General features: G+C 46.7%; 1 protein-coding gene across 1 annotated transcript in view; it reads right to left on the reverse strand.

Moving 5' to 3' along the window:
• The window catches only part of LOC121289422 (collagen alpha-1(XXIV) chain), a 615,168-nt gene that overhangs the window by 60,720 nt on the left and 530,303 nt on the right, over window positions 1-24,145 (reverse strand). The window contains exons 36-40 of the mRNA XM_041208885.1: window positions 14,891-14,998; window positions 10,713-10,766; window positions 9,556-9,663; window positions 6,438-6,491; window positions 795-848 (exon numbers count right to left, since the gene is read on the reverse strand). Of these exons, the coding sequence (XP_041064819.1) occupies window positions 795-848; window positions 6,438-6,491; window positions 9,556-9,663; window positions 10,713-10,766; window positions 14,891-14,998 (378 nt within the window). The remainder of the gene's footprint in view (window positions 1-794; window positions 849-6,437; window positions 6,492-9,555; window positions 9,664-10,712; window positions 10,767-14,890; window positions 14,999-24,145) is intronic.

Raw genomic sequence — 24,145 nt, forward strand, 5'->3', positions numbered from 1 at the left:
CCTTTTCCCCATAACCCTTGATCCCCTTACTGAGTAAAAATCTGTCTGTTTTAACCGTGAATGTACTTAATGACCCAGCCTCTACAGCCCCCTGCGGTAAAGAATTCCACAGATTCACCACCCTCTGAGAGAAGAAATTCCTCCCCATCTCTGTCTTAAATGACCGACCCCTTACTCTGAGATTATGCCTTCTGGTCCTAGACTCTCCCAGAAGGGGAAATAGCCTCTCAACATCTACCCTGTCAAGCCCCAATCAGTTCATAAAGCACAGTGTAAGCAGGCGCAAACACAAACTCTGCGAGACCTTTGCACTCCCCCAATTCTGGTCTCTTGTGCATCACTGATTAACTTCACTCCACTAATGGCAGCTGTGTCTTCAGCTGCTTGGGCCCTAGACATGAGGATTCCCTAACCAAAACCCTCCAGCTCTCCGGACCTCTCACTTCTCCTTTAAGACGTCCTCAAAACCCACCTGTCTGACCCAGCTTTTGCCCCACCTGCCCTCGTATCACCTTACAAGATGCACTGTCAAAATTTGTTTGATTTATGCTCCTGTGAAGCATCATGGGATGTTTTACAGGGTAAAGGTACTATGTAAATGTAAGTTATTGTTGCTCTCGTTTCGGAAATCAAAGCCAAAATATTTTACCCAGCAGTTTTAATTTTTGTGCTCAAGTTCCTAATTTTGGTTATTTTTATTTTACCCTAGAAATGCTTTCAAAAAGTACAAACCTTCAGCAGTTGGGACATGAATCTTAACATCACTGCTCACTGACACAATACTAAAGGATTACCTTTCCTCCCTTAGGTCCTGGGGGTCCTTGAGGTCCTTGCGACCCTTGATGACCCTGAAAGAAGAAAGCATTGTCCATTTTTAAGCAGTCGCAATAAGTTTGAGAGGGTTCCTATGACCCAGGTCAAATGCAATCCAAGCATCCACAATGACCCTAGGCAGAGACAGAATAAGGTGAAGATTGACATTGAACTGACCCCGCTGAATTCCTCCAGGCGAGAGCTGGGCCTGTTTAAGCTGGTGCAGGGGTCGCCTCCTACAGGAGGGAGGTACAACAAGGAGTTGTCGAACTCAAGAGTGATCTCCCAGCTTATTTTTGATAATCTTGGTGGTGATGTGGGGGGGGGTTGGAGACGAAACTCCCTTCACTTCAGAGAGGGTGCAGAGGAGATTTACCAGGGTGTTACCAGGGATGAGGGACTTCGGTGATGAGGGGAGGTTGAAAAAGTTAGGACTGTTCTCCTTGGAACAGGGAAGACTACGAGGTGACCCAGTAGAGGTTTCCAACATGGGGAGAGGTTTTGATAGAATATGTCAAGAAAAACTGTTTTCATTGGCAAGTGTGTCAAAGGTCTTAGATTTAAAATCATTGGAGAATGGTGACTTTTTTTCACTCACACAGTCGTTGGGATTGGGAACACTCCATCTGAAAAGATGACAGAAACTGAATCCATAAATAATTTTAAGAGGGAGTTGGGCAGGTTTTTGAGGATGAGGAATTTACAGAGTAATGGACAAAAAAGTGGGGAATGGGACCAAGTGTGAGCGGAGACAGTAGTGTAGTGGTAATGGACTAGTAATCCAGACACCCAGGGTAATGAATTCTCTTCCCCAGGCAGCGGAGGAGAATGGGTCGTTGAATATATTCAAGGCTGAATTAGACAGACTTTTGCTAGGGAAGGGAGTCAAGGGTTATGGGGGGGGGGGGCGCAGACAGGACAGTGGAGTCAAGGTGACAAGCAGATCAGCCAGGATCTTATCAAATGGTGGAGCAGGTTCGATGGGTCGAATGGCCTATTACTGCTCCTAAGTCCTAGGTTCCTATGAGTGTTCTGTCAAAGAGCCAGCATTGTCGGGATGGGTCGAATGGCCTCCTTCTGCCAAGTAAGTTTCCATGATCACAAATATTTCCTGCCAAAAAGGCCTGTATTCTTTATCCCCTGAATTTTCACCTCTCCCGGGAGATAACGTAGTTCTGGGCGGGTTGAAGAGTGTGGCCGAGATTTTCTGTGTCCACTGGTGTCGGGTGTGATCAGTGACGTGAGCGGACAATATGGCGTGAAGGCCAAACATTGGTTTCACGACATCGTGCGCTCTGTCCGCTCTGCCCGCTGATAGCGGCCGTGTTCCCCACTATTGGACATCGGGGACCTCATGGTAATATCATTATAAGGCCAGCCCATCGGACTCAACCCCCCCCCCCCCCCCGCAGGATCGTCCACCCACATCGGCGGGATAACACTCTGACGTGTTTCACAACAGTTTACATAAGGTGTGCACTTAGTGAGCTGCACCTCCCTCGGGGTTTCGAGGTGTGTTTGCCTACCTTGCTTCGGGGAGCACTCACAGACTCAGTGCCAGGATTCACAGGCAGCACCACATCACTGTTAGGGGATGCTCACGGGCAGGTCTCTACCCACCAGACCAGGCACATGTGGGCGGCTTTTCAACAGCTGCAGGGCAAGGTTTTGCTTGGGGAAGGGGGAGGAAGTGGTCTTAGGCAAGGGAAGAGGCTGCAGGGTGGGGGCTGTACTGGGGAAGGGGGTATCCCAGGGTGAGTGTGTGGGGGGCACATGTTGATCTGTGCAAGTGGCCTCAAGATGGTGTGGGCTGAGGAGGCAGCCTCCAGAGGAGGTGAGGCCAGATGGAGATGTGAGGGTGTGTGTGAGGGAGTGGGTGGTGATGTCCCTTGAGCTGGCAGTGAGTGAGATGCCAGTGAGCTGGCAGTGAGTGAGATGCCAGTGAATGTGTGATGGGCTTGAGTGTGAGTTTAGAGAGATGAGATGGCAGCACAGATGAGATCATTCATCCTCTATCTATATTGGATGGCCAACCTCTCTTGTGCAGCATTGGCACTGACCACCACTGCCATCACCTACCAAGCGGGAGTGGTGAGATTGCTGCCCCTCCCGCAGCCAGAGTGGGGGTTAGAGGACATCACAACAGCCTCCACAGCATCAAAAGGCGCTCGAGGGCTGCAGTCTTCTTGCCTTTTGGGCCCATGTCTTCTTTGCTGTCGTCCTGGGCTGGAAGGACTGAGTGTGGCTGTACTTTAAATGTGGTACCTGACGTGATGAAGCGGCGAGGTGACAGTGTGGCGGGTGACTGAGAGCCTGCCCGCCATGGAAACAGCATGTATCCTGGGAATGCATGAGTAATGCGGTGGGTTTGGGACAATACGATGTGAAAAGCCGCCATTGTGGCCAGTGGGTAAAATGTCATTTTACCCGCCCGCTACTGCAGTTAGTGTGAATCTGGGACGATTTTGCCCTGTGTATCTATTGTGATACACTAAAATCGTAATTGCATGGGCAGGCTAGATGCACTGGGGGTCTTTCCTCGTCTATTATTGCGTGTATGAAGGATAATATGTTCTTAGCCTTAGGAATGATACTAACTCTGTAATTTAAATAATTTGTGCTGTTCATAAGGAAAATAGCACATTCAATATGGCAATGCCACATAAATAATCTAGGACACAATTGTATTGAGACGGGGAAGAATCTCAGGAGAGGGAACTGTTTTAAATATCAACTCGCGTGGGGTCTGGGGAGTGAAGCTGGGGGAGGTCAGCGGTTTAGTGGAAGTGAGGTCAAAAGAATAGGAGGTGTTTCTAATGGACACCATTATCTAATGATAAACTTAGAGAGGGAATGAGGGGAGGTAGGAGAGAAATTGGAGAAAGGTATGAGGCCAGGGCTAGGACATTGGTCTGCATACAAGCGTACAAAGAGAGCTTACAGCACAGGAACAGGCCACTCAACCCAAAAGGTCCATGCTCGGTGTTCCACAGAAGCCTCCCCTCACCCCTCTTCACCTCGTCCGATCAGTAGGTCCGCCTGTTCCTTTCTCCCTCGTGAGATTATCTAGTTTCCCCGTAAGTGTATCTATGCTATTCGCCTCCCCCTGTGCTAGTGAGTTCCACATTCTCAGCAGCCTCTGGATGAAGGGTTTTCTCCCGAATTCCCTAGGAACCTTTTGTGAGGGAGGGTCACAGAAACAGCCAGGGGACCCCAGAAAGAACTGGGTGCATTTTGAAAGCGAGACAGGAACTGAGGGATTTGGCGAGAACTGAGAGTAGCCTTGTTGATCTGATTGTCTTACAACACACTCCTGTGGACCTCCGCCTGCATCTGCTGGTCTGCGTAGAGTGATATTTATGAGCACTGGGCTTTGGAGGAAGTTTGGCTGGATGGACAAGGGGAAGGGAGGGATGAGGCAGGGAAAGCTGAACAAACGGTCTCAATGTTAGTGAGCAGGAAGCCCATGAGTCTCTTGCACTTTTTTATGGAGGTGAAGGTGGAGGGAACAGGGGGACAGGCATTCATGAAGGCAGAGTTTAGGCTAATCTTTGCAATCCAGGATGATCCTGACACAGTGACTACTTTTAACAGAGGATAGCAGGAGACTGCTCATGTCAGACCTGGTGCTGAATGCCTAAGGCAGCTTGTGCGCTATAAATGCCGTTAAGCCACATCCACTTGTGCCTCTGTTGAATGCCCCACGGCTTTCACAACTTGTTCTGCTTTAAAAACCTGACTGCTGTGTCAAATGTTAGCTAAGCTAACAAAGAGGCGAATCCACCAGCCTAACCTGGCAATGATCTTGGCTGAGTGTCAATAAATAGAGTTGCCACAGGAGCAGTGAGTGTGTCATTGGCCTGGATTTTCCGATGGGAACCGTCGTGGTTGGGAAAGGAAAATTTGGAGAGGCAACCTAAAGTCCATTGACTTTCAACGGGACCAGGAAATTTCACCCAATGTTTTTGGAGAATAATCCATAAGCCCTGTCTGAAGAAACATTTTGGCAAGGGTGGGGCTGTAAAATGTGGCGAGCCGTTCAAAAGTCCATTGACTTCGGCCGGACCGTAAAACCCCGCTGGCGTAAAACTCTGCCCATCGTAGCTTACAACACGGGAGGCCATTTGGCCCATTGAGACTGTACCATCTCTCTCGAACAGCAATCCTGTTAGTCCCTTCCCCCCAGCTATTTCCCTCTCTCCCTGCAAATGTATTTATTTTCAAGTATTTATCCAATTCTCTTTAGAAGGCTATTATTGAAGCTGTATCCATCGAGAGTGCACTCCAAATACTAATCACGAGTGACACTAAAAGATTTTCCTCATGTCACCTCTGGGTCTTTGGCCAGTTGCTGTAATTCGGCGCCCCCTGGTTATCAATCCTTCAGCCATCGGAAACAGTTTCCCTTTATTTACTCTATCGGAATCCTTCATGCTTTTAAACAGGGTTTAAGTATGGCTTTCTCTACATGAGGGCAGAATCTATAACCAGCCCTGCTGTTCTGTGAATTAAAAGACCAATGTAAGAGCCTTGTGTGTGAGGACCACTAAAGTGAAGCTTAGCTTTTTAACCTATACCGTATTATAGCACGGATCCCCAGACAACCCATGAAAACTTGGCAGTGGGGATATGCAAATCTGGGGATTGGAATGGGAAATTAATCAAAGTTGAAATGAGACTGACAGAGAATGTCTGATTCCAGCAGCCTTCAGGTCCTGGAATGTATCACCCTTCTATCTTCAATGACAACAGTACAGTTTTATTGAGTAAATATATTATTTGTTTAAAAGTATGGATGCCATTTCTCAAAAAATGCATGGGGGTTATTCCCTTACACGTTAGCATTTGTTAATTTACTTTTCAATTCAAATCCCAGGAGCCAGACGCCAGTTATCCAGCTCACCGTGTTTATCTTATCAAATCCTGTTTTCTACAGAATCGGGGTAGATTTGAGTATTTTGGTGAAACTGGATAAAAGCCAGCTCCCAGGCTTCTGGAATTCAAATAAAAAATCCCCATGGTGAGCAAATGAATGAATATAGGACCAGGCCTTTCAACCCTCCAAACCAGTCTCACTATTCAGTGAGATCATGGTTCATCTAGATAGCAAACTCCATCCATCCCATGTCATTTTATACCCTGGACTAGCAAAAAGATGATTGACGTCAGATTGAAGATTATTAGTTGAGCGCGAGCATCTTTATGGGAGTGTTCCACACTGCTCCCACCCTTTGTGTGACGAAGGGGTTCCTAATTTCCTTCCCGAATGCCTTGGGTTCTGATTCTAAGGCTGTGTCCCCTGCTCCGAGACTCGCCCACCAGTAGAAGTTGTTTCTTTCCATCTATCCTATCAATTCCTATCAAGATCCTTAAAACCTCGCTCAAATCACCTCTTAACCACCTTAATTCCAGGGAATACAAGCCTCATTGATGCAATCTCTCCTCATGAATTTACCCTTGAAACCCCCCCTGTAACATTCTGGTGAATCTTTGCTGCACTCCTCCCAAGGTCAACAAGGTTACCTTTCCAACTGGAATAAACCTATTGGCATTCAGCCAAGATTAATGGCGGATCAGCTGAGATTAATGGAGGGTGTTTTTAACCCTGATTGATATTCACTTACCGGATATCCCACAAGTCCTGGTTCACCCATTGGACCCATCAAGCCTAAAGGCCCCTATAAACATAGAAATCATTATTGTACGGGCAGAAAGAATTCAGATCAATATGCTATAGAGACAATTGTATTCAGGCCAATACAATTTAATGCCACTCAAAGTGTAAAACTGTTTAATTATGACTTAAAATTATCTGGCCACTGGCAATATTAGGATAGCCATGTAACCATCAATACTTTATTCTGAAATGAAAATTTGGAAGGCTATATTTCACAGTTCAGGTTGACAAATAATGTGAAAATATCAAGCATCAACTGTTCTACTGCGCTGAGCTCCCACGGGGAGAAATAGCTCCATTCTAGGTCTATGAGAGTACATGGTCCAACATTACAGTTTACTAGAATCCTACTTCATGAGTTAAACACACTGGCTTTCCATCTGTGAATCCAAATCCAGATTAATTACATGAAAATCTCATTATCTCTTGTAAGCTACACAATTTGGACAGCTGAAAGACTAACAGCACAATCCAACTAGGAGTTAGGCTATTCCACTCAAAAACTTAGATAAAGGTAAAATACTGCAGATGCTGGCAATTTGAAACAAAAACAAAAAATGCTGGAAAAATTCAGCAGGTCTCAGCTTTTGAAAAAAAATCTCAGCTTTCCACAGATGCTGTTAGACCTGCTGAGTTTTTCCAGCATATTTTATTTTTGTTCCACTCAAAAACTTCCCAGTTGACTGATGTAAGTCAATAGAAAATGTCAACCAGTATATCAGAGATGACCTGGAGAGACTTGTTTTAAAATTCCATTCCCAGTGTTTAAGAGTCACTGGCTAGGCCAGCATCTATGGCCCATCCCTAGTTGCCCTTGAGAAGGTGGAGGTGAGCTGCCTTCTTGAACCGCTGCAGTCCATGTGGTGTAGGTACACCCACAGTGTTGTTAGGAAGGGAGTTCTAGGATTTTGACCCAGTGACAGTGAAGAAATGATGATGTAGTTCCAACTCAGGATGGTGTGTGGCTTGGAGGGGAACTTGCAGGTGGTGGTGTTTGCATGTAAATTCAAGTCAGAGGTCTACAGCACAGTAAAAGGCCCTTCAGCCCATCAAGTCTGCGCCGGTCAAACAAGTACCTAACTATTCTAATCTCATTTTCCAGCAATAGGTCCATTGTATGCAATGGCATCGCAAGTGCACATCCAAATACTTCTTAAATGTTATGAGGGTTTCTGCCTCTACCATCCTTTCAGGCAGTGAATTCCAGATTCCCACCACCCTCTGGGTGAAAAAATTCTTCCTCACATCCCCTTTAAACCTCCTGCCCCTTACCTTAAATCTATGCCCCCTGGTTATTGATCCCTCCACCAAGGGGAAAAGTTCCTTCCTGTCGACCCTATCTATGCCCCTCATAATTTTATACAGTGGAAAGCAATTTAACAGAAGTCTCTTCCAGGTTTGGCCATTTAGACAAAATTCTAATGCTTTATGTTATAAATATTTGGAAAATTAAATATCCAGTGAAGGATGCAGAATCGGGCATACAGTAGTTTAGTCTAAGTGGATTATGCAGCCCTTCTGCATGAAAAAGAAACATTTTTATCCTTGTTTATTCTTGTTTATTTGAAGACAGACTTCCAAATCCCATTGCTATAGTGACAAGTGATATACAAGAGACAAATAAGCTTTATAGTTTCAATATTTCATAGAGGCAGCACAAATTACACCTTAGTTATGATAATAAGTGCCTCACATGTAGATCCTCTGAGCAGTACAAATGTCAAGAAAATGTCAGTTTTCCTTTAAAACAGGCATCTATTGATAACTTGCTTTACTCAGGTTTGCTGTCTGCTTTTTCCTCTATTTCCAAGCACTAGATGAAACAGTCTTTTACTTCTGAATATTGTCAATATGCTGAAATTCACACAAAGCTTGTCAAGCTTTTTAAAAATTTATTCACGGGATGTGGGCTTCGCTGGCTGGGCCAGCATTTATTGCCCATCCCTAATTGCCCTTGAGAAGGTGATGGTGAGCTGCCTTCTTGAGCCGCTGCAGCCCATGTGGTGTAGGTACAGCCACAGTGTTCTGGGCATTGGAGGTCAATGTTCCTGCCAGAATGCACATGCACCTAACCATGCATTGCTGTGGGATCTTGGCGTGCGGAAATTGGCTGCATTGAGATGAATGACCAGATCATTGGTTTTGTTAGTGATGCTGTTTGAGGGATAAACATTGGACAGGACACCAGACCAGGCATCCAACTGACAGGGCAGATAGAGTTCCAGTTTTAACATCTCATCCAAAATATGGCATGTCCAGAAGTGTGGTAGTCCCTCAGTACTGATACTCCCACCATGCAGTACTGCTGTGTCAACCTGGGTTAAATACTCAAGCCTCTGGAGTCATAAAATATCCAACGTTCTACGGGAAGGACTTTCAATATTCAGCCTGGAAATGCACGGTGGGGTATGGTTGGGTGGGGTAGGAGATAAGAAGGCAGCTTTTGAATGCAGTAGGTATCGTTTTAAATTTGCTGCTTTCACACATCTGCCCAAGGTTTCTTTGACAGCACCTCCCAAATTTGTGAACCCCACAACAGTTCCCTCTAAAATGTTTGTGTGGCTAAGCACATGGGCTTCCTAGCAGGAACACTGACCTCCAATGCCCAACGCCACCACCTGCAGGTTCCCCTCCAAGCCAATGAAGAAATATTTTTTCACCCAGAGGGTTGTGGGGATCTGGGACTCTGCCTGAAAGGGTAGTTCAGGCAGAAACCCTCAACTCATTTAAAAGCTGTCTGGCTAAGCGCCTAAAGTGTTGTGACCTTCAGGGCTACAGGCCAAACACTGGAAAGTGGGACTAGGCTGGGTGGCTCATTTGCCGGCCAGCACAGACACGATGGGCCAAGTGGCCTCTTCCTGTGCTGTAAATTTTCTTTATTCTAAGATTCTAAGCCATACACCATCCTGACTTGGAACGATATCACCATTCCTTCACTGTCGCTGGGTCAAAATGTCACTTCAGCAGCGACTACATTTCAAAGTTCCTGTGGCTGTAGAACATGTTGGGACATCCTGAGGTCGTGACAGGCGCTACATAAGTTCTTTCTGCCTTTTAAAAATTACCATTGGTCCCCGTGAGCCTCTTGCTCCTTTGGGTCCTGGTCCTCCTTGCTCCCCTTGTTCACCTGGGTCACCTTGTTCTCCAGGAGGTGCCCGAGGTCCTTTCTCTCCCTCAATGAAGCAAAACATAGAATTAAACCTAAGATAAAAGCAAAATACTGCGGATGCCGGAAATCTGAAACAAAAACAGAAAGTGCTGGAAAAACTCAGCCGGTCTGACAGCATCTGCGGAGAGAGAAACAGAGTTGATGTTTCGAGTCCATTTTGAGGCTCTGAAGAAGAGTCATTTGGACTCGAAATGTTAACTCAGTCGTTCTCTCCACAATTGCTGTTAGACCTGCTGAGTTTTTCCGATAGAATTAAACCTTCTTATGTTTCCAATCGCTTTATAAATTAATAAATCTGAAATGATGGGCTGGAATTTGCCGCAGGCTTTGGGACCCTGATGTTGGGACCAAATAGGAGTCACAAAGCTACGCTTGTCAGCGGTGAGACCAGCTCGTCTCAGGAACCAGCCTCATAACTGGTTATCTCCGCATTTGCCTTCCTATTAGGGATGGTGGGCGGGCTCTGATGCTACTGGATTAGAGGGAAAGGTGGGCACTCCTGAGGCAGGACAAGGACCATGAGGGGTCCTCAACACAGAGGGTCCCACACTGGCCTGCACAGAAATGAAGAAACAATGCAGATCAAGACCAGCATGTCCGTAGAGTTGGGAGAGGAATTCCTCCACTAAATCAGGATAGGCCGTGATTGTGGCCTTCTTTACTCAAGGCCCCGTCAATGGGGCATGGGAACCTCCAGCTCTGATGAACTCCTCCCCACCCCCCTCTGCACACCATAACCTCCATCCCCACCCCCCATCCCTGGCTTGCCACAGGCGGAGGGGCTGTTACAAAATACCAGTGAGGCCACAAAATTGCCCCTAATTGGGGCTTTCACACGCATACTAGGCTACGTGCCTCCATGGAGATTCCCAGCCCCAGGAATGTTCCTGGCAACAGGAAAGTGTTCGGAAGCTGTCCCCCACTCCCACTGCCCCCTCCTCTGACCCTGTACTCCGAGCCGGCCAACATGGGGCCAATGTCTTAATGATCTGTCTTTAAAACAAAACAACTTGAATATCTTGACAATTCTCTAAACAGAAAACTAAAGGAAACCTTTCTTCCTGGGCGCCCTTGCTGTCCTGGCTTGCCTCGTTTCCCTTCAGGTCCCTGTGAGTCAAAGCAAAACAGTCCATTTGAGTTCAGATGACAAGATGCAAGACTTTTAAAAAAAAAAAATCCTTTTTAAGTCAGCAATAAAACTCAATCCTTAGCAATTCATTCGCATTAGCTTCCCATTTCTCCTTGGTTACGTGAGCTAGGTGGAGTATTTGTCAGATAAATTCCTCCACAATACCTTGGGCCTAGATTTTGCAGCCAAAATAATGCTGATGGTAATAGCGCTTGCTATTGTTCTTGTCCAACTTCGGGTGAGGGGCAGAAGTATGATCCAATTAAAAAATATCAAAGCTGCTGCCTGAGTTACATTGTTCCGCTGCTAGTTCCGTAGAAACTGCATTTCGATTACTGCTTCACCGTTGAAATAAGGTTGTATTTGTGCAGCACGTTAAAAATAAACATGTCAAAGAAAACTAATTCCATTTTAATAACCTTTTAATGATGTGCTAAGTAATAATTACTGTCAGTCAATCTCTCTAGCACTGAAAATGAACTATTACTAGTGTGGAGGCTCATTCCTTCTGCTTTTGATTGTTGGAGATTTTAAAGATGTTACATTTAAAATGGAAACATTTATTTTTAACTTATCCCTCCTGCCTCTGAATCCAATATTTCTTTCATTCTCTTTAGTTCTCTTTCTGCACCAGCTTTGAATTCGAACTCATCCACTCTAAGTTTCGCTTCCTTCTCAGTCCTTGCACTGTTAATTTCATCATCTTTCAGTCTGATCAGTGAAGGGGACAGAGTATTTGCTTGCCCTGCCCTCTAAGGGCCCAGATGCCCTGTTTCTCTTATTGTGACATTATCAACTCTCACTGAGGGGAGATCATGGCACGGTGGGAATGTCACTGGACCAGTAATCCTGAAAACCAGGGTAATGCTCCGGAGACATGATGGGTTCAAGGCTTACCAAGGCTTACCAAGGCTTACCAAGCTGTAAACCAGGGAATGGAAGGGAGGGAGAAACTTAAGGCAGAATTTTCCATTCGGTATGTGGGTGTGTGCTCAACATGCCGGAACATTAGGTGACGCGAGATATTTCATTTGGCTGGCGTGTAGCGGACTCTGGCGTGTGTCCGCAGATAATTGATAGGTTGATTAAGGCTGTTAACCAGGTAATTAACCTGAATTTTACGCTGTCCGTCCAACCTTATAGGGCAGGCAAAAAGGCCAAGCGGCCTTTACATTTTTTAGGAAACCTCATTCACGAGTGGGATGAGGTTTCCTAAAGCTTTTACAAATTAAATGAAAACTTTCTTTGAAAAACAAAAACACGTCCCATCTCATGTGACTGTGAGGGGACATGTATCGTTAAATTTTTAATGTATTTATTTATTTTTCTTAAACAGCGCTTCAATCTCTCTGAGGCAGCTCTGTGCCTCAGGGGGATTGAAGTGCTCTTTCACATGCATCAGACCCGACTCTCCCTCCTCCCCCTGCCCACACAGGTAGCGCTCAGCGCTCCCGCTCGCGATCCACACAGGGCGGGTGAGATGGCGCTTGCTTTTGTTCTTGTCCAACTTCGGGTGAGGGGCAGAAGTATGAGCCGATCGTGGGCGATGGCCTGTTCCCTGGTTACTCCCAGGCCTGCCAATCGTGTCTGCACGCCAACCTGAAAATCCTGCCCATAGCATCCTGAGGGATGGATGTGGAGAAGATCTTCCCTCTTGTGGGAGAATCGAGAACTAGGGGGCCACTGTTTAAAAATAAGGGGTCGCCCATTTAAATCTGAGATGAGGTGAAATTTTTTCACTCAGAGGATCGTGAGTCTTTGGAACTTTCCTCCTGAAAAGGCAGTGGAAACAGAGTCTTTGAATATTTTCAAGGCAGAGGTGGATAGACTCTTGGTAAGCAAGGGGGTGATAGGTTCTCAGGGGTAGGCTAGATGCAGATCTGAGGTTACTATCAGATCAGCCATGATCCTATTAAATGACGGAGCAGGCTCGAAGGGCTGAATGGCCTACTCCTGCTCCTTGTTTGTATGTTCGTAAGGCAACTGGTGGAATTTAAATTCAATTCATTAAATCTGGAATATAAAGCTAGTCTCAGTGATGGTGACCACGGAACTATCATCGATGTAAAAACTCATCTGGTTCACTAGTCCCCTTTAGGGAAGGGAATCTGCCGTCCTTACCTGGTCTGGTCTACATGTGACTCCAAAGCAACGTGGTTAACTCTTAACTGCCCCCTGAAAGAGGGTAGCAAGCCACTCAGTTCAAGGGCAATTAGGGATGGGCAACACATGCTGGCCTTGTCAGCGATGCCCACATCCCATGAATAGATAAAGATAAAAAAAACTTCAGCAACTTGCCCTGCAAAATCCAAACGTTTACATGCCAAGCCTAACTAATAGCAGGCATGGTTAGATGGCTTGCTACAGCAAATAATGGCCCATTATGTAACGAGGAATTTAGTATAAAAGCAAAATACTGCGGATGCTGGAAATCTGAAATAAAAACAGAAAATGCTGGAAAAGCTCAGCAGGTCTGACAGCCTCTGTGGAGGGAGAAACAGGGTTAATGTTTCGAGTCCATATGACCCTTCTTCACAGCTACAGAGAAGTGGAAATGTGATGACATTTATACTGTTTAAGGGGGGTGTATAGCAGTTGAAGCTGGATAGAAAGCCAGCGATAGGAAAGATTGACAAAGATATCATAACAAAAGGACAAAGGGGTGTTAATGGTAATTGTAAGGGCTAAAGGAGGTGCTGATGGTGGCATTAAGGTCAGAAAGCAGAATGTGATAATAGCAGGACAAGGGTAAGCACTCTGGAAAGAACAACATGAACAAGTGACAGACGGCCCTTGTGGGGGTGGAGTGGGGGGAGGGGGTAGTGATGGGGGAAAAGAAGATAGAAAATGGGATAGAAGGGGGATAGAAAAAGGGAATAAAACCATGGATAAATGTTTAAAAATAAAAAATAAAAATATGTGGATAAAAAATAAAAATGAATGTAGAAAAAAGGGGATTATAAAAGGGGTAAGGATGAAGGAGAGAGTTCATGGTCTGAAGCTGTTGAATTCAATATTCAGTCCGGAAGGCTGTAAAGTGCCTAGTCGGAAGATGAGGTGCTGTTCCTCCAGTTTGTGTTGGGCTTCACTGGAACATTGCAGCAAGCCAAGGATGGACATGTGGGCATGAGAGCAGGAATTAAGTATGATAAATTTAGTATGATGAATTTAGTATGATGTTCAAGCAGTTCAGAGGCCACTTACAATATTCTTCCTCTTCACCTGTAGCCCTTTACACATATAATAAGCCTTAGGACCTCCACTTACTGCTTGTTCGGCCCTGCAAGGGTGACTGAGCTGTGACTCAGCACTCTCTCTTTCCCTTCCTTTCTCTCAACGCAGTAGGCAGAGCTAATCCCCATAGTCATGGAACTTGTGAAAAGTTCCCAAACCTGTCCTCCTTTCTGGTGGCATGAAGGAAGAGCTCAGTGCCCTTGTCATGTGAACACAGGGACAGGAGGAGGCCATTCAGCCCCTCCAGCCCTGCTGCACCATTCCATAAGATCCAGGCTAATCTGAACCTTTACTCAATCAGCACATTTTGGTTCAGCCCCACCGAACTGTGCTGGATTCCCCCCTACGCTAGAGGAAATAGTTTTCCACACAGCCATGGTGTAACATTTGAAGAAGAGTCTGCTTCTGTCTGTGGCCTTCAATAAACAGTTAGCGACTGGCGACCACAAGGTCTCTCAAATGAGGAATGGGGAGGGGAACCTTAAAATTATAGCCAAGTCATTCAGGAAGGACATTAGGAAAAACCTAATGGGTGGCAGTGGTTTGGAATTCTCTTCCAGAAACAGCAATTGATGCGAGATCAATTCTTCATTTTAAATCTGAAATTGACTGATTTTTGTTATCCAGAGGTGGGTGTATGGAGTTAGGTCACAGAATCAACCATGATCAATGGTGGAACAGGCTCAAGGGCTGAACGTCCACTCCAAAGGCAATGATCACAAAATAACATAAAAATATGGCAAATAATAGTTCTTGGTTGATGCACATGGGGAACAGCACAATATTTAGCAATTAATGTTTAACAGTTTCCATTGCTTGACACTGTTTGTGAATTATACAATGGATATTTTCCAAGCTATGTACTTACTGGCATTCCATTAATCCCAGGTCCTCCAGCATCACCAATAACTCCCCGAGTTCCAATGTCACCCCTTTCTCCCATCTCACCCTTAGGCCCTTGATCACCCAGTTCACCCTGCAATAATAACAAATACATCATTAAAACCAAGGAACTAGAGTAATAATTACCATTGAACAGAACTAGAAATGAGTCATGAGAGAAATGTGATATCATCCTGTGAATTTTTTGCAAGAAGGAGGTAGATACAGAACAAAGAATCACATAGCACACCATCCATCATCCCTGTGCTGTTCCTGGAAAGAGCAATCCATTTAGTTCTATTCCCTCCTGCTCTTTTTCCCATAGCCCTGTAAATCTGAAAATGCTGGAAAAACTCAGTAGGTCACCTGTGGACAGAGAAACAGAGTTAACGTTTTGAGTCCGTATGACTCTTCTTCAGAGCTACGGAGAAGTAGAAATGTGATGAAATTTATACTGTTTAAGGGGGGTGGAGCAGGTGAAGCTGGATAGAAGGCCAGCGATAGGTGGAGGTGAAGGAGAGCATTAGCCTGGGTCCTCAGATTACTAGTCCAGTGACATTACCACTACATCACCGTCTCCCTTAAATGACCGGTAGCGAGCAATTTCCTGAGATACCATCCTTTCTCGGGCATTAGAGATAATGGTAAGGGGAGAGAAAGAACATCAATTTTGTTTCATAACTGCTGGTGATATTTTGCCAATATTTTGAAAATGAATTATGAATTAATCAAATTCAACCCCCACCCCATGCTCCCCTCACTATATCTCAGATTTTCCATTCACTCTGGCTGGAATTTCCCGGCCCAGTTGGCGTCGGGTGTCATGGTGGGTGGTGGAGGACAATATGGTGAGAAGGCCAGAAATTGGCTTCATGCCATCCTGAAACCAATTTGTGACTGTCCTCTCCACCTGTCAATGGCGCTTCTCATCGCCACACGTTAGGAACCTAATTTCAATATTTTAACATCTCATTATAAAACCTGCTCACTGGAATCATCACCCCCCTCGCTGGATCATCCAGCCACACTGACGTGTTTCACAACAGCATATATAAGGCATGCACTTGGCGAGCTGCACTTCGCTCGGGACTTTGAGGTTTGTTTGCCTATCTTGCTTCAGGCAGCGCTCATCATCAGCACCAGGCTTCACAGGCAGCACCACATCACTTTTAGTGGGGCTAATGGGCAGGTCAGACCAGCTGTATGGCGGGGTGACTTTTCAATGGTTGCAGGGCTAGAGCCTGCTTGGGGAAGGGGGAGATGTGGCCTCAGGGAAGGGAAGAGGCTCCAGAGTGAGGGCTGCACTGGGGAAGTGAGGGTATCCCAGGGTGTGTGTGGGGGGCACATGTTAATCTGTGCAAGTGGCCTCAAGATAGTGAGGGCTGAGGAGTCAGTCTCCAGAGGAGATGAGGCCGGATGGAGATGTGAGGGTGTGCGTGAGAGAGTGAGTGTTGATGTCCCTTGAGCTGGCAGTGAGGGAGATGCCAGTGGATGTGTGATGGGCCTGTGAATGTGAGAGTACGGAGTGATAGGATGGCTGCCTTACCCTGGTGGCACGGATGAGATTATTCAACCATTCATCCATTTTCTGAACTGGATGGCCGACCTCTTGTGTGCAGCATTGGCACTGACCACCTCTGCCCACCACCTCCCATTTGGAGTGGTGAGACTAATGGGCCTCCTGCAGCCAGAGTGATGGGCCTCCATGGCATCCAGAAGGTATCTCAGGGATGTGTCATTGAACTGGGGCCATGTCTGCATGAGGAAGCGGTGAGGTAACTGCGAAGCAGGCAAATCGGAGGCTGCCCACCAATGAGACGGTGTGTTTCCTGCGACTGCATAATTAATGAGGTGGGGAGGGGCCGACACGATGTGAAATCCCACGTGAAAAAGGAATTTCTCCCCGCCCGCTACCACACTTTGTGCAAATCTGGAACGATTCCATCCTCTGTTGTCTCCCCATCCACTCCGTGTTAGGAATGTCCTATTCTTCACATCTCTGTGTCTTCGAGAGTCCTTTCTAATTTTTGAAATCTTCCCTCCCCATAGCGACAAGACCTGTTCAGACAGTTGACATTTTCACCTTCGATGCTGTCACCACTTTCAAGTGGCCTTTCCCTAGACGGGCTGCAACCTCAAATCCACTCTATTGGCCCTGTAGTGGCTTTAATAACGGGTGAACTGATCGATTGAGATCATGAAAGGGTCTGACAGGGTCATGGTAGAGATGTTACCACTTGTGACTTGAGTCCAAAACTGGAGCCTAAAATGATAAGCTAGTCATTACCTTGTACACAGCGAGCTGTTATGATCTAGAATACGCTGCCTGAAAGGGCGGTGGAAGCAGATTCAATAGGGACGTTCAAAAGGGGATTGGATAAATAGTTGAAAAGGAAAAATATTTGCAGGGGTTATGTGGCAAGGACAAGGGAGTGGGACTAAGTGGATAACTCTACCAAAGAGCCAGCATAGCCACAATGGGCTGAATGGCCTCATTCTGAGCTGTAAGATTCTATCAGTCTCTGATTTATTTTAATCTCAGTAATATTTTATTCATGGGAATTGGGAAGGCCAGCATTTATTTTTTCTTGACTCACCGGCATCCTTTGTTGCAGTTTTTGATACACTCCATGTCTTGTTAAACCATGCTGTGGGTCTGGAGTCACATGTAGACTAGACCCAGTAAACAACGGCAGATTCCCTTCCCAAAGGACATAGTGAACCAGATGGATTATTATGACAAGTTGATTGTTTCATGGTGATTACTACTGATGCTAGCTTTTTTAATCCAAAATTATTTAATTAAAGGAATTTAAATTCTTTTAAATTTAAATAAAGTAATAAACACTGTTCTACCCTCTCCATGTAAGTAGGATAATTAACCCTATTGTTTGGCCAGTCCTAATATTGAATCGTACCAAGGCTTGTGCGTTGTGTTTTCTCAGTTATCTCCTTAAAGTAGACTGAACCAGCCCCTTGGCAGCCTCCAGATGCAAAAATTGATAGGGAGATAGCTGTGAATTTGGCATCTGCTTTTTTAAAAAAATTATTTCCCTGTTCACAGGATGAGCTTGTCACTGGCTAGGCCAGCATTCATTGCCCATCCCTAGTTGCCTTTGAGAAGGTGGTGGTGAGCTGCCTTCTTGAAATGCTGCAGTCCATGTGGTGTAGGTACACCCACAGTGCTGTTAGGGAGGGAGTTCCAGGATTTTGACCCAGCGACAGTGAAGGAACGGCGATATATTTCCAAGTCAGGATGGTGAGTGACTTGGAGCGGAACTTCTAGGTGGTGGTGTTCCTGTGTATCTGCTGCCCTTGTCCTTCTAAGTGGTAGAGGACGTGGGTTTGAGAGGTGATAGCAAAGGAGCCCCATCTTCCTTATCTGGGGTCTGGCCTGCCCCACTGCCAATCAAACCAGGCACTGAGTGGAGATACTGTCACTGGATTACGTTGAGAGATCTCGACTGTGATGCCGGATTATTTACAGGAAGAGACTGAACAACCTCAACCTTGGAATGGAAGGGAAGCAGAATTCCACACACCACACCGATTGCTTTAGTATACACCTGTTTGCCTGACCCTCTGGTCCCCTTCATGCTCTGGGAGCTCAGTTTAACTTAAAAGTAACACTTCGACATCAATCAAACCCAGAGTTTCTCTGGCAAAATGGTGGAACATCTTGTAAGAGGAAGCAATTTAAACATGTGTGAGCAACTCATTTAAGAGTCGGGCTTCTGTATGAAGAGACTAGACAGAGGGTTAAAAACAAAAAACTGCGGATGCTGGAAATCCAAAACAAAAACAGAATTACCTGGAAAAACTCAGCAGGTCTGGCAGCATCGGTGGAGAAGAAAAGAGTTGACGTTTCGAGTCCTCATGACCCTTCAACAGAACTAAGTAAATTTCACCCCTCTCCTTGGATTCACCCAGTTCTGCTGAAGGGTCAACTGTGCTCTTCTCCGCCGATGCTGCCAGACCTGCTGAGTTTTTCCAGGTATTTTTTATTTTTTGTTTTAGACAGAGGGTGCGTTGTTCCAAAAGTACAAAAAGTTTTATTGAGAAACCACAATATGAGAAATAAAAATGTTAAGTGTCAAGAGGCACAATGTTACCACAACAACATCAACTTACATTTCTAGGGCGCATTTGATGTAGGAAAAATGTCTCTAGGTGCTTCGCAGGTGGAAAGCTAATGACAGACATGGTGGAAACGCTGAGCACCAGAGAACAGCAACTTTAGGCGATTGGCAAAAGAGTCAATGGTGACTTGGAAAAAAGCTTTTTCACACAGCGAGTGGTTAGGGTCTGGAACGCACCTCCTGAGAGTGTGGTGGAGGCAGATTTAATCGTGGCTTTCACATTGGAATTAGATCAGCACCTGAAGGGAAAATATTTTCATGGCGATGGGGAGTGAGATGAGCTGAGTGGCTCTTGCAGAGAGTCAGCATGGACAAGATGGGCCGAGCAGCGTCCCCTTGCAACATAACCACGCTGTGATTCTCCAACCGGCAAGGGGGATTGGTAAGGCAGCAGACTGAGGGCAGGTCATCCCCGGTGCTGCCTTACAGGTGCTCAGCATCATGTGAGGAATTGACCTGTGCTCATGGATTCCGTGGAACCCGAATGTGTCTCTTTTTGTTCTCCTTTACAGGTCCCTGCGAGCTAGGCCCCAGGCCTCAGTCACTCCAGGAGACTGAAGACTCCATCTCGGGGTGGGGGGGCGATGACACAGGTTCTGAGATCTTGGTCATGATGGGCTGCTTGACGTTTGCCCATTGGCACATGGGTAACAGTCTTCAGCAGCGTTGAGTGTGTGAGAGAGATGTCGACCCCTACCGTGCTGTTCTAGGTGGTGGAGGATGCAGGTTCTGACGTAGCTCCTCGGAGGTTGGTGAGTGTCGGTAGATATCCTGAGCAGGCAAACCTGTCCCAGCAAAGGGAAAACGGTCATGTATGTCAGTCAATTTTAGGCGAATGCCGTGAATGAGGTTGTGTCTAGTACCCCTGGCAAGTCTCTCTGTCGTCTTGGCATCGTTCAGAGGCTCAGGCTTTTCCTTGGGCTCACCCCATTCATCCCCATGTGAGGGGAGTGTTGCTGCTCTCTGTTGTCCTGATGTAAGGGTTCACCACGTTGTATGGCCACGTTTTGCAGTGCACAATAGTTATGATATCCTGTGTGGTACCGTAGACCCTCTGAACCTGTCAAGGCAGCGGAAGTGCATTTTCAACAGGTTAATGGTCTATTTGATGATGGCCCTGGTAGAGGTGTGGGCTTTGTAGGTAGTGCCCTTCCGCTGCACTGTGGAGATACGTCACTGGTGTCATCAACCAGGTCCAGAGGGGATAGCCCTCTGCATCCATCCAGGATCCAGCCGTCAACCTGGGCAGTTCAGGAAGCTGTGAGTTCCACCAGGTACATGAGTCAAGACAGCTCCCTGGGAAAGGAGCAGAGCTGTATCATTCTTCACCTGTGGTCACAAACCTAGTTGGACGTTTACAAGCCCTTACTTTTCCCATATACAGCTGGCTGTTCCCAGGGAGCACTAGTGACAACATGAGAGCAGTGAATTACCCCTTGGTGACTGCGGAACCCATTTCACTGGACACCTGGCTGGCACCACCAGTGGTGAACCCAATGAACCCACCGGCATGATGGAAGAGGGCACTGGTCACCTCTTTGATCCACCGGTGGTGGCAGCCTTCGAATAGATCGCTCATGAGGCCATGAGAGCAGCTGGTGCGAAAAAGTTGAGCGTCGCAAGTCAGTTTGAGGGCCACTGGCACGGGGTTACCACCAAATCCATGTGGCTGCTGGTCTTGCTGCAGGAGTTGGTGCATTTCAGTGACCACGTCTTGGCATAGCCCTAGATGTTGCCGGCATCAGCTCTTGGGCATCTGGAGGTAGTGCGCCTGCATTCTGAAGACGTGCAGCTGTGCCGGAGACCTTATTCTTTGTAGCCTTCTCTGGTTGCCTGCCTTCTGTCACCTGCCACACCGTGCACCCACCCCTCCCCACCACGTACCCCCCCACCACCCCCCCTTCAGCCCCCCTCCCCACTGCGCACCCACCCCTCCCCACCATGTACCCCCCAACCACCCCCCCTTCACCCCCCCTCCCCACTGTGCACACACCCGTCCCCACCCCACCCACCCCTCCCCCGCCGATGCTGCCTGCTGCTGAGCAGTGAGAACCCTCTCCTCCTGCTCCCGAGGTTGTAGGAATATTGGGTCCATGAGACCAACAGATTTTCCACCAAAGGAGCAGTGTGAAAAAGGCAGATAGTGATAAGTGGGCACCTGTGTGTCTGTGGGGTTCACACATACAGCTGCAGGGCAATGAGAGTTTCCATCCTCCATTGTCCACCCACCTGCCCCACATTGTCCTCCTCCCACTCGGATCTGCACTCCTGGCAGCAATGAGCAAGTTTTCGGAGTTGGCCAGTAACACAGAATGAGTGACCTTCAGATTGCATCCCATGATGCTCCACCCTGCCCCTGACACCCTTTGACTTTTCCCCCATCACCCTGGACCCTCCCAGCATCGCTGTGCACCTTCCCTCTGTAACCCTGGACCTCCCTGGACCCTGTCATCGTGGAAGTGGGCTTGGCGTTTCTCACCCTGAGCTGATCCCCCCCATCCCCGACGAGATTCCTCCTCTGACTCTCCCTGAATCGTCCTTAGAGCCCCCTTTAGATCTTGTGACCTGCCCAACCTCAGACAGGACTTGCCCCTCTACCAAATCAAAACCCCTCCCCCCTTCTCTATCAGCCAGCAAATTGAATATGACCCACAGGACACAACTTTTGACAACACTGACCCCGCCCCCTTTTAGGCCCCTCATTTTGTTTATCTTCACTGACTGTCCTACACCGCGCCCCCCCAGACCACAGCCAAGACTCCAGACCTTTCCCACTGCACACTCCTGTGCCCCAATCCCACCCACTGTCGCTCCTTGAAGCGTTCTTCCAGTCCTCCAGGCCCTCATCCAAACCCCTCATTTCCCCTCGACCCCTGACTCACCCTCCTAATCCTCTGTCCAAGCTGTCATTCTCCTGCACCAGCACCCCCCTCCCCCTCGCCCCCCTTTATGCTGTGTAGTTCAACATCGACAACCGCTCACCTCAGACACAACTGCACAAAGCCGACTGGTCCTTTAAACAAACATGAACCGGGAGCCACGGGTTTTCCATGCACCGCTGAGTTAATCTGCAAGGCGGGACTTAATTTTATAAAGTTTGAAGATAGCAGAAGGATGGAATGGGACCGATTAGGGATCAAAAAGGGAAGTCACACATGCAGACAGGGGAGCAGCTGAGATATTAAATGAACATTTTGCATCTGTCTTTACCAAGGAAAAAGATGCTCCACAGGTCGTGGCGAGGAAGTAACCCAGGCGCCAAAAGGGTTTAAGATTGATGACGAGGAATTGGAGAGGGTGTCTGCACTTAAAGTTGATAAGGAACCAGGGCTGGATGAGATGCATCCAAGGACACTGATGGACATGATAGTGGTCATTGCAGCGGCACTGGTCATAAATTTTCTGTCTTCCTTAGACTCAGGGGTAGTACCAGAGGACTGGAGAATTGCAAAAGTTATACCTTTGTTCAAAAAAGGGTGTAAAGATAAACCCAGTAACTGCTGGCCAGTGGTGGTGGGGAAACTTCTAGAAACAGTAATTCAGGAGGGCCAAATGCAGGTTAAGTTAAGGAAAGCCAGCATGGATTTATAAGGAGCAAACTGTGCTTAACTAACTTGCTGGAGTTTATTTGATGAGGTGACAGAGATGGTTGATGAGGGCAGTGCTGCTGATGTGGTGTACATGGGCTTCCAAAAGGCATTTGATACAGTGCCACACAACAGGCTTGTGAGCAAAGTTATAGCTCAAGGAATAAAAGGGACATACAAACATACGAATGAGGAGCAGGAGTAGGCCATTCAGCCCCTCAAGCCCCTATTTGATAAAATCATGGCTGATCTAATTGTGGACTCAACTCCTATATCTTTTGACTCTTTCGTCAGTCAAGAATCTATCTAACTCAGCCTTAAAAATACCCAATGACCCTGCCTCCACTGCTCTATGCAAAAGAGAATTCCACAGACTAATGACCCACTGAGAGAAAAACATTCTCCCCATCTCTGCCTTAAATGGGAGATCCCTTATTTTTAAACTGTGTCCTAGTTCTAGTCCCCCTAACAAAGGGAAACATCCTCTCAACATCTGCCCTGTCAAATCCCCTCAGGATCTAAAACGTTTCAATAAGATCACCTCTCATTCTTCTAAACTCCAATGGATACAGGCCCAGCCTGTTCAACCTTTCCTCCTAAGATAACCCCTTCATCCCAGGAATCAGTCGCGTGAATCTTCTCCGAAATGCTTCTGAAGCAGTTATCTCCATTTTTAAGTAAGAAAACCAAAACTGTACACAGTACTCCAGATGTGGTCTCACCAATGCCCTGTACATAAGACCATAAGACGTAGGAGCAGAAGTAGGCCATTCAGTCCATTGAGTCTGCTCCACCATTCAGTGAGATCATGGCTGCACTGATAATCCTCAACTCCACTTTCCTGCCTTTTCCCTTGATTCCCTTACTGATTAAAAATCTGTCTATCTCAGCCTTGAATATACTTAATGACCCAGCCTCTACAGCCCTCTGTGGTAAAGAATTCCACAGATTAACTATCCTCTGAGAGAAGAAATTCCTCCTCATCTCTGTCTTAAATGGGTGACCCCTTACTCTGAGATTATGCCCTCTGGTCCTAGACTCTCCCAGAAAGCAAGACAACCTTTCAGCATCTACCCTGTCAAGACCCCCAAAAATCTTATATGTTTCCATAAAGTTATGTCTCATTCTTCTAAGTTCCAATGAGTATAGGCCCAACCTACTCAACCTCTCCTCATAAGAAAATCCCTCCATGCCCAGGATCAACCTAGTGAACCTTCTCTGGACTGCCTCCAATGCCAGTATATCTTTCCTTAGATAAGGGGACTAAAACTATTCACAGTATTCTAGGTGTGGTCTAACTAGCACCTTGTATAGTTTTAGCAAGACTTCCCTATTTTTATACTCCATTCCCTTTGAAATAAAGGCCAACATTCCATTTGCCTTCCCTATTACCTGCTGAACTTGTATGTTAGCTTTTTGTGATTCATGCACGAGGACCCCCAAATCCCTCTGTGCTGTAGCTTTCTGCAGTCTTTCTCCATTTAAATAATATTCAGCTCCTCTATTCTTCCTCCC

The sequence above is a fragment of the Carcharodon carcharias genome, chromosome 16 (genome assembly GCF_017639515.1).
Source record: "Carcharodon carcharias isolate sCarCar2 chromosome 16, sCarCar2.pri, whole genome shotgun sequence".
In the NCBI taxonomy this organism is placed as follows: Eukaryota; Metazoa; Chordata; class Chondrichthyes; order Lamniformes; family Lamnidae; genus Carcharodon; species Carcharodon carcharias.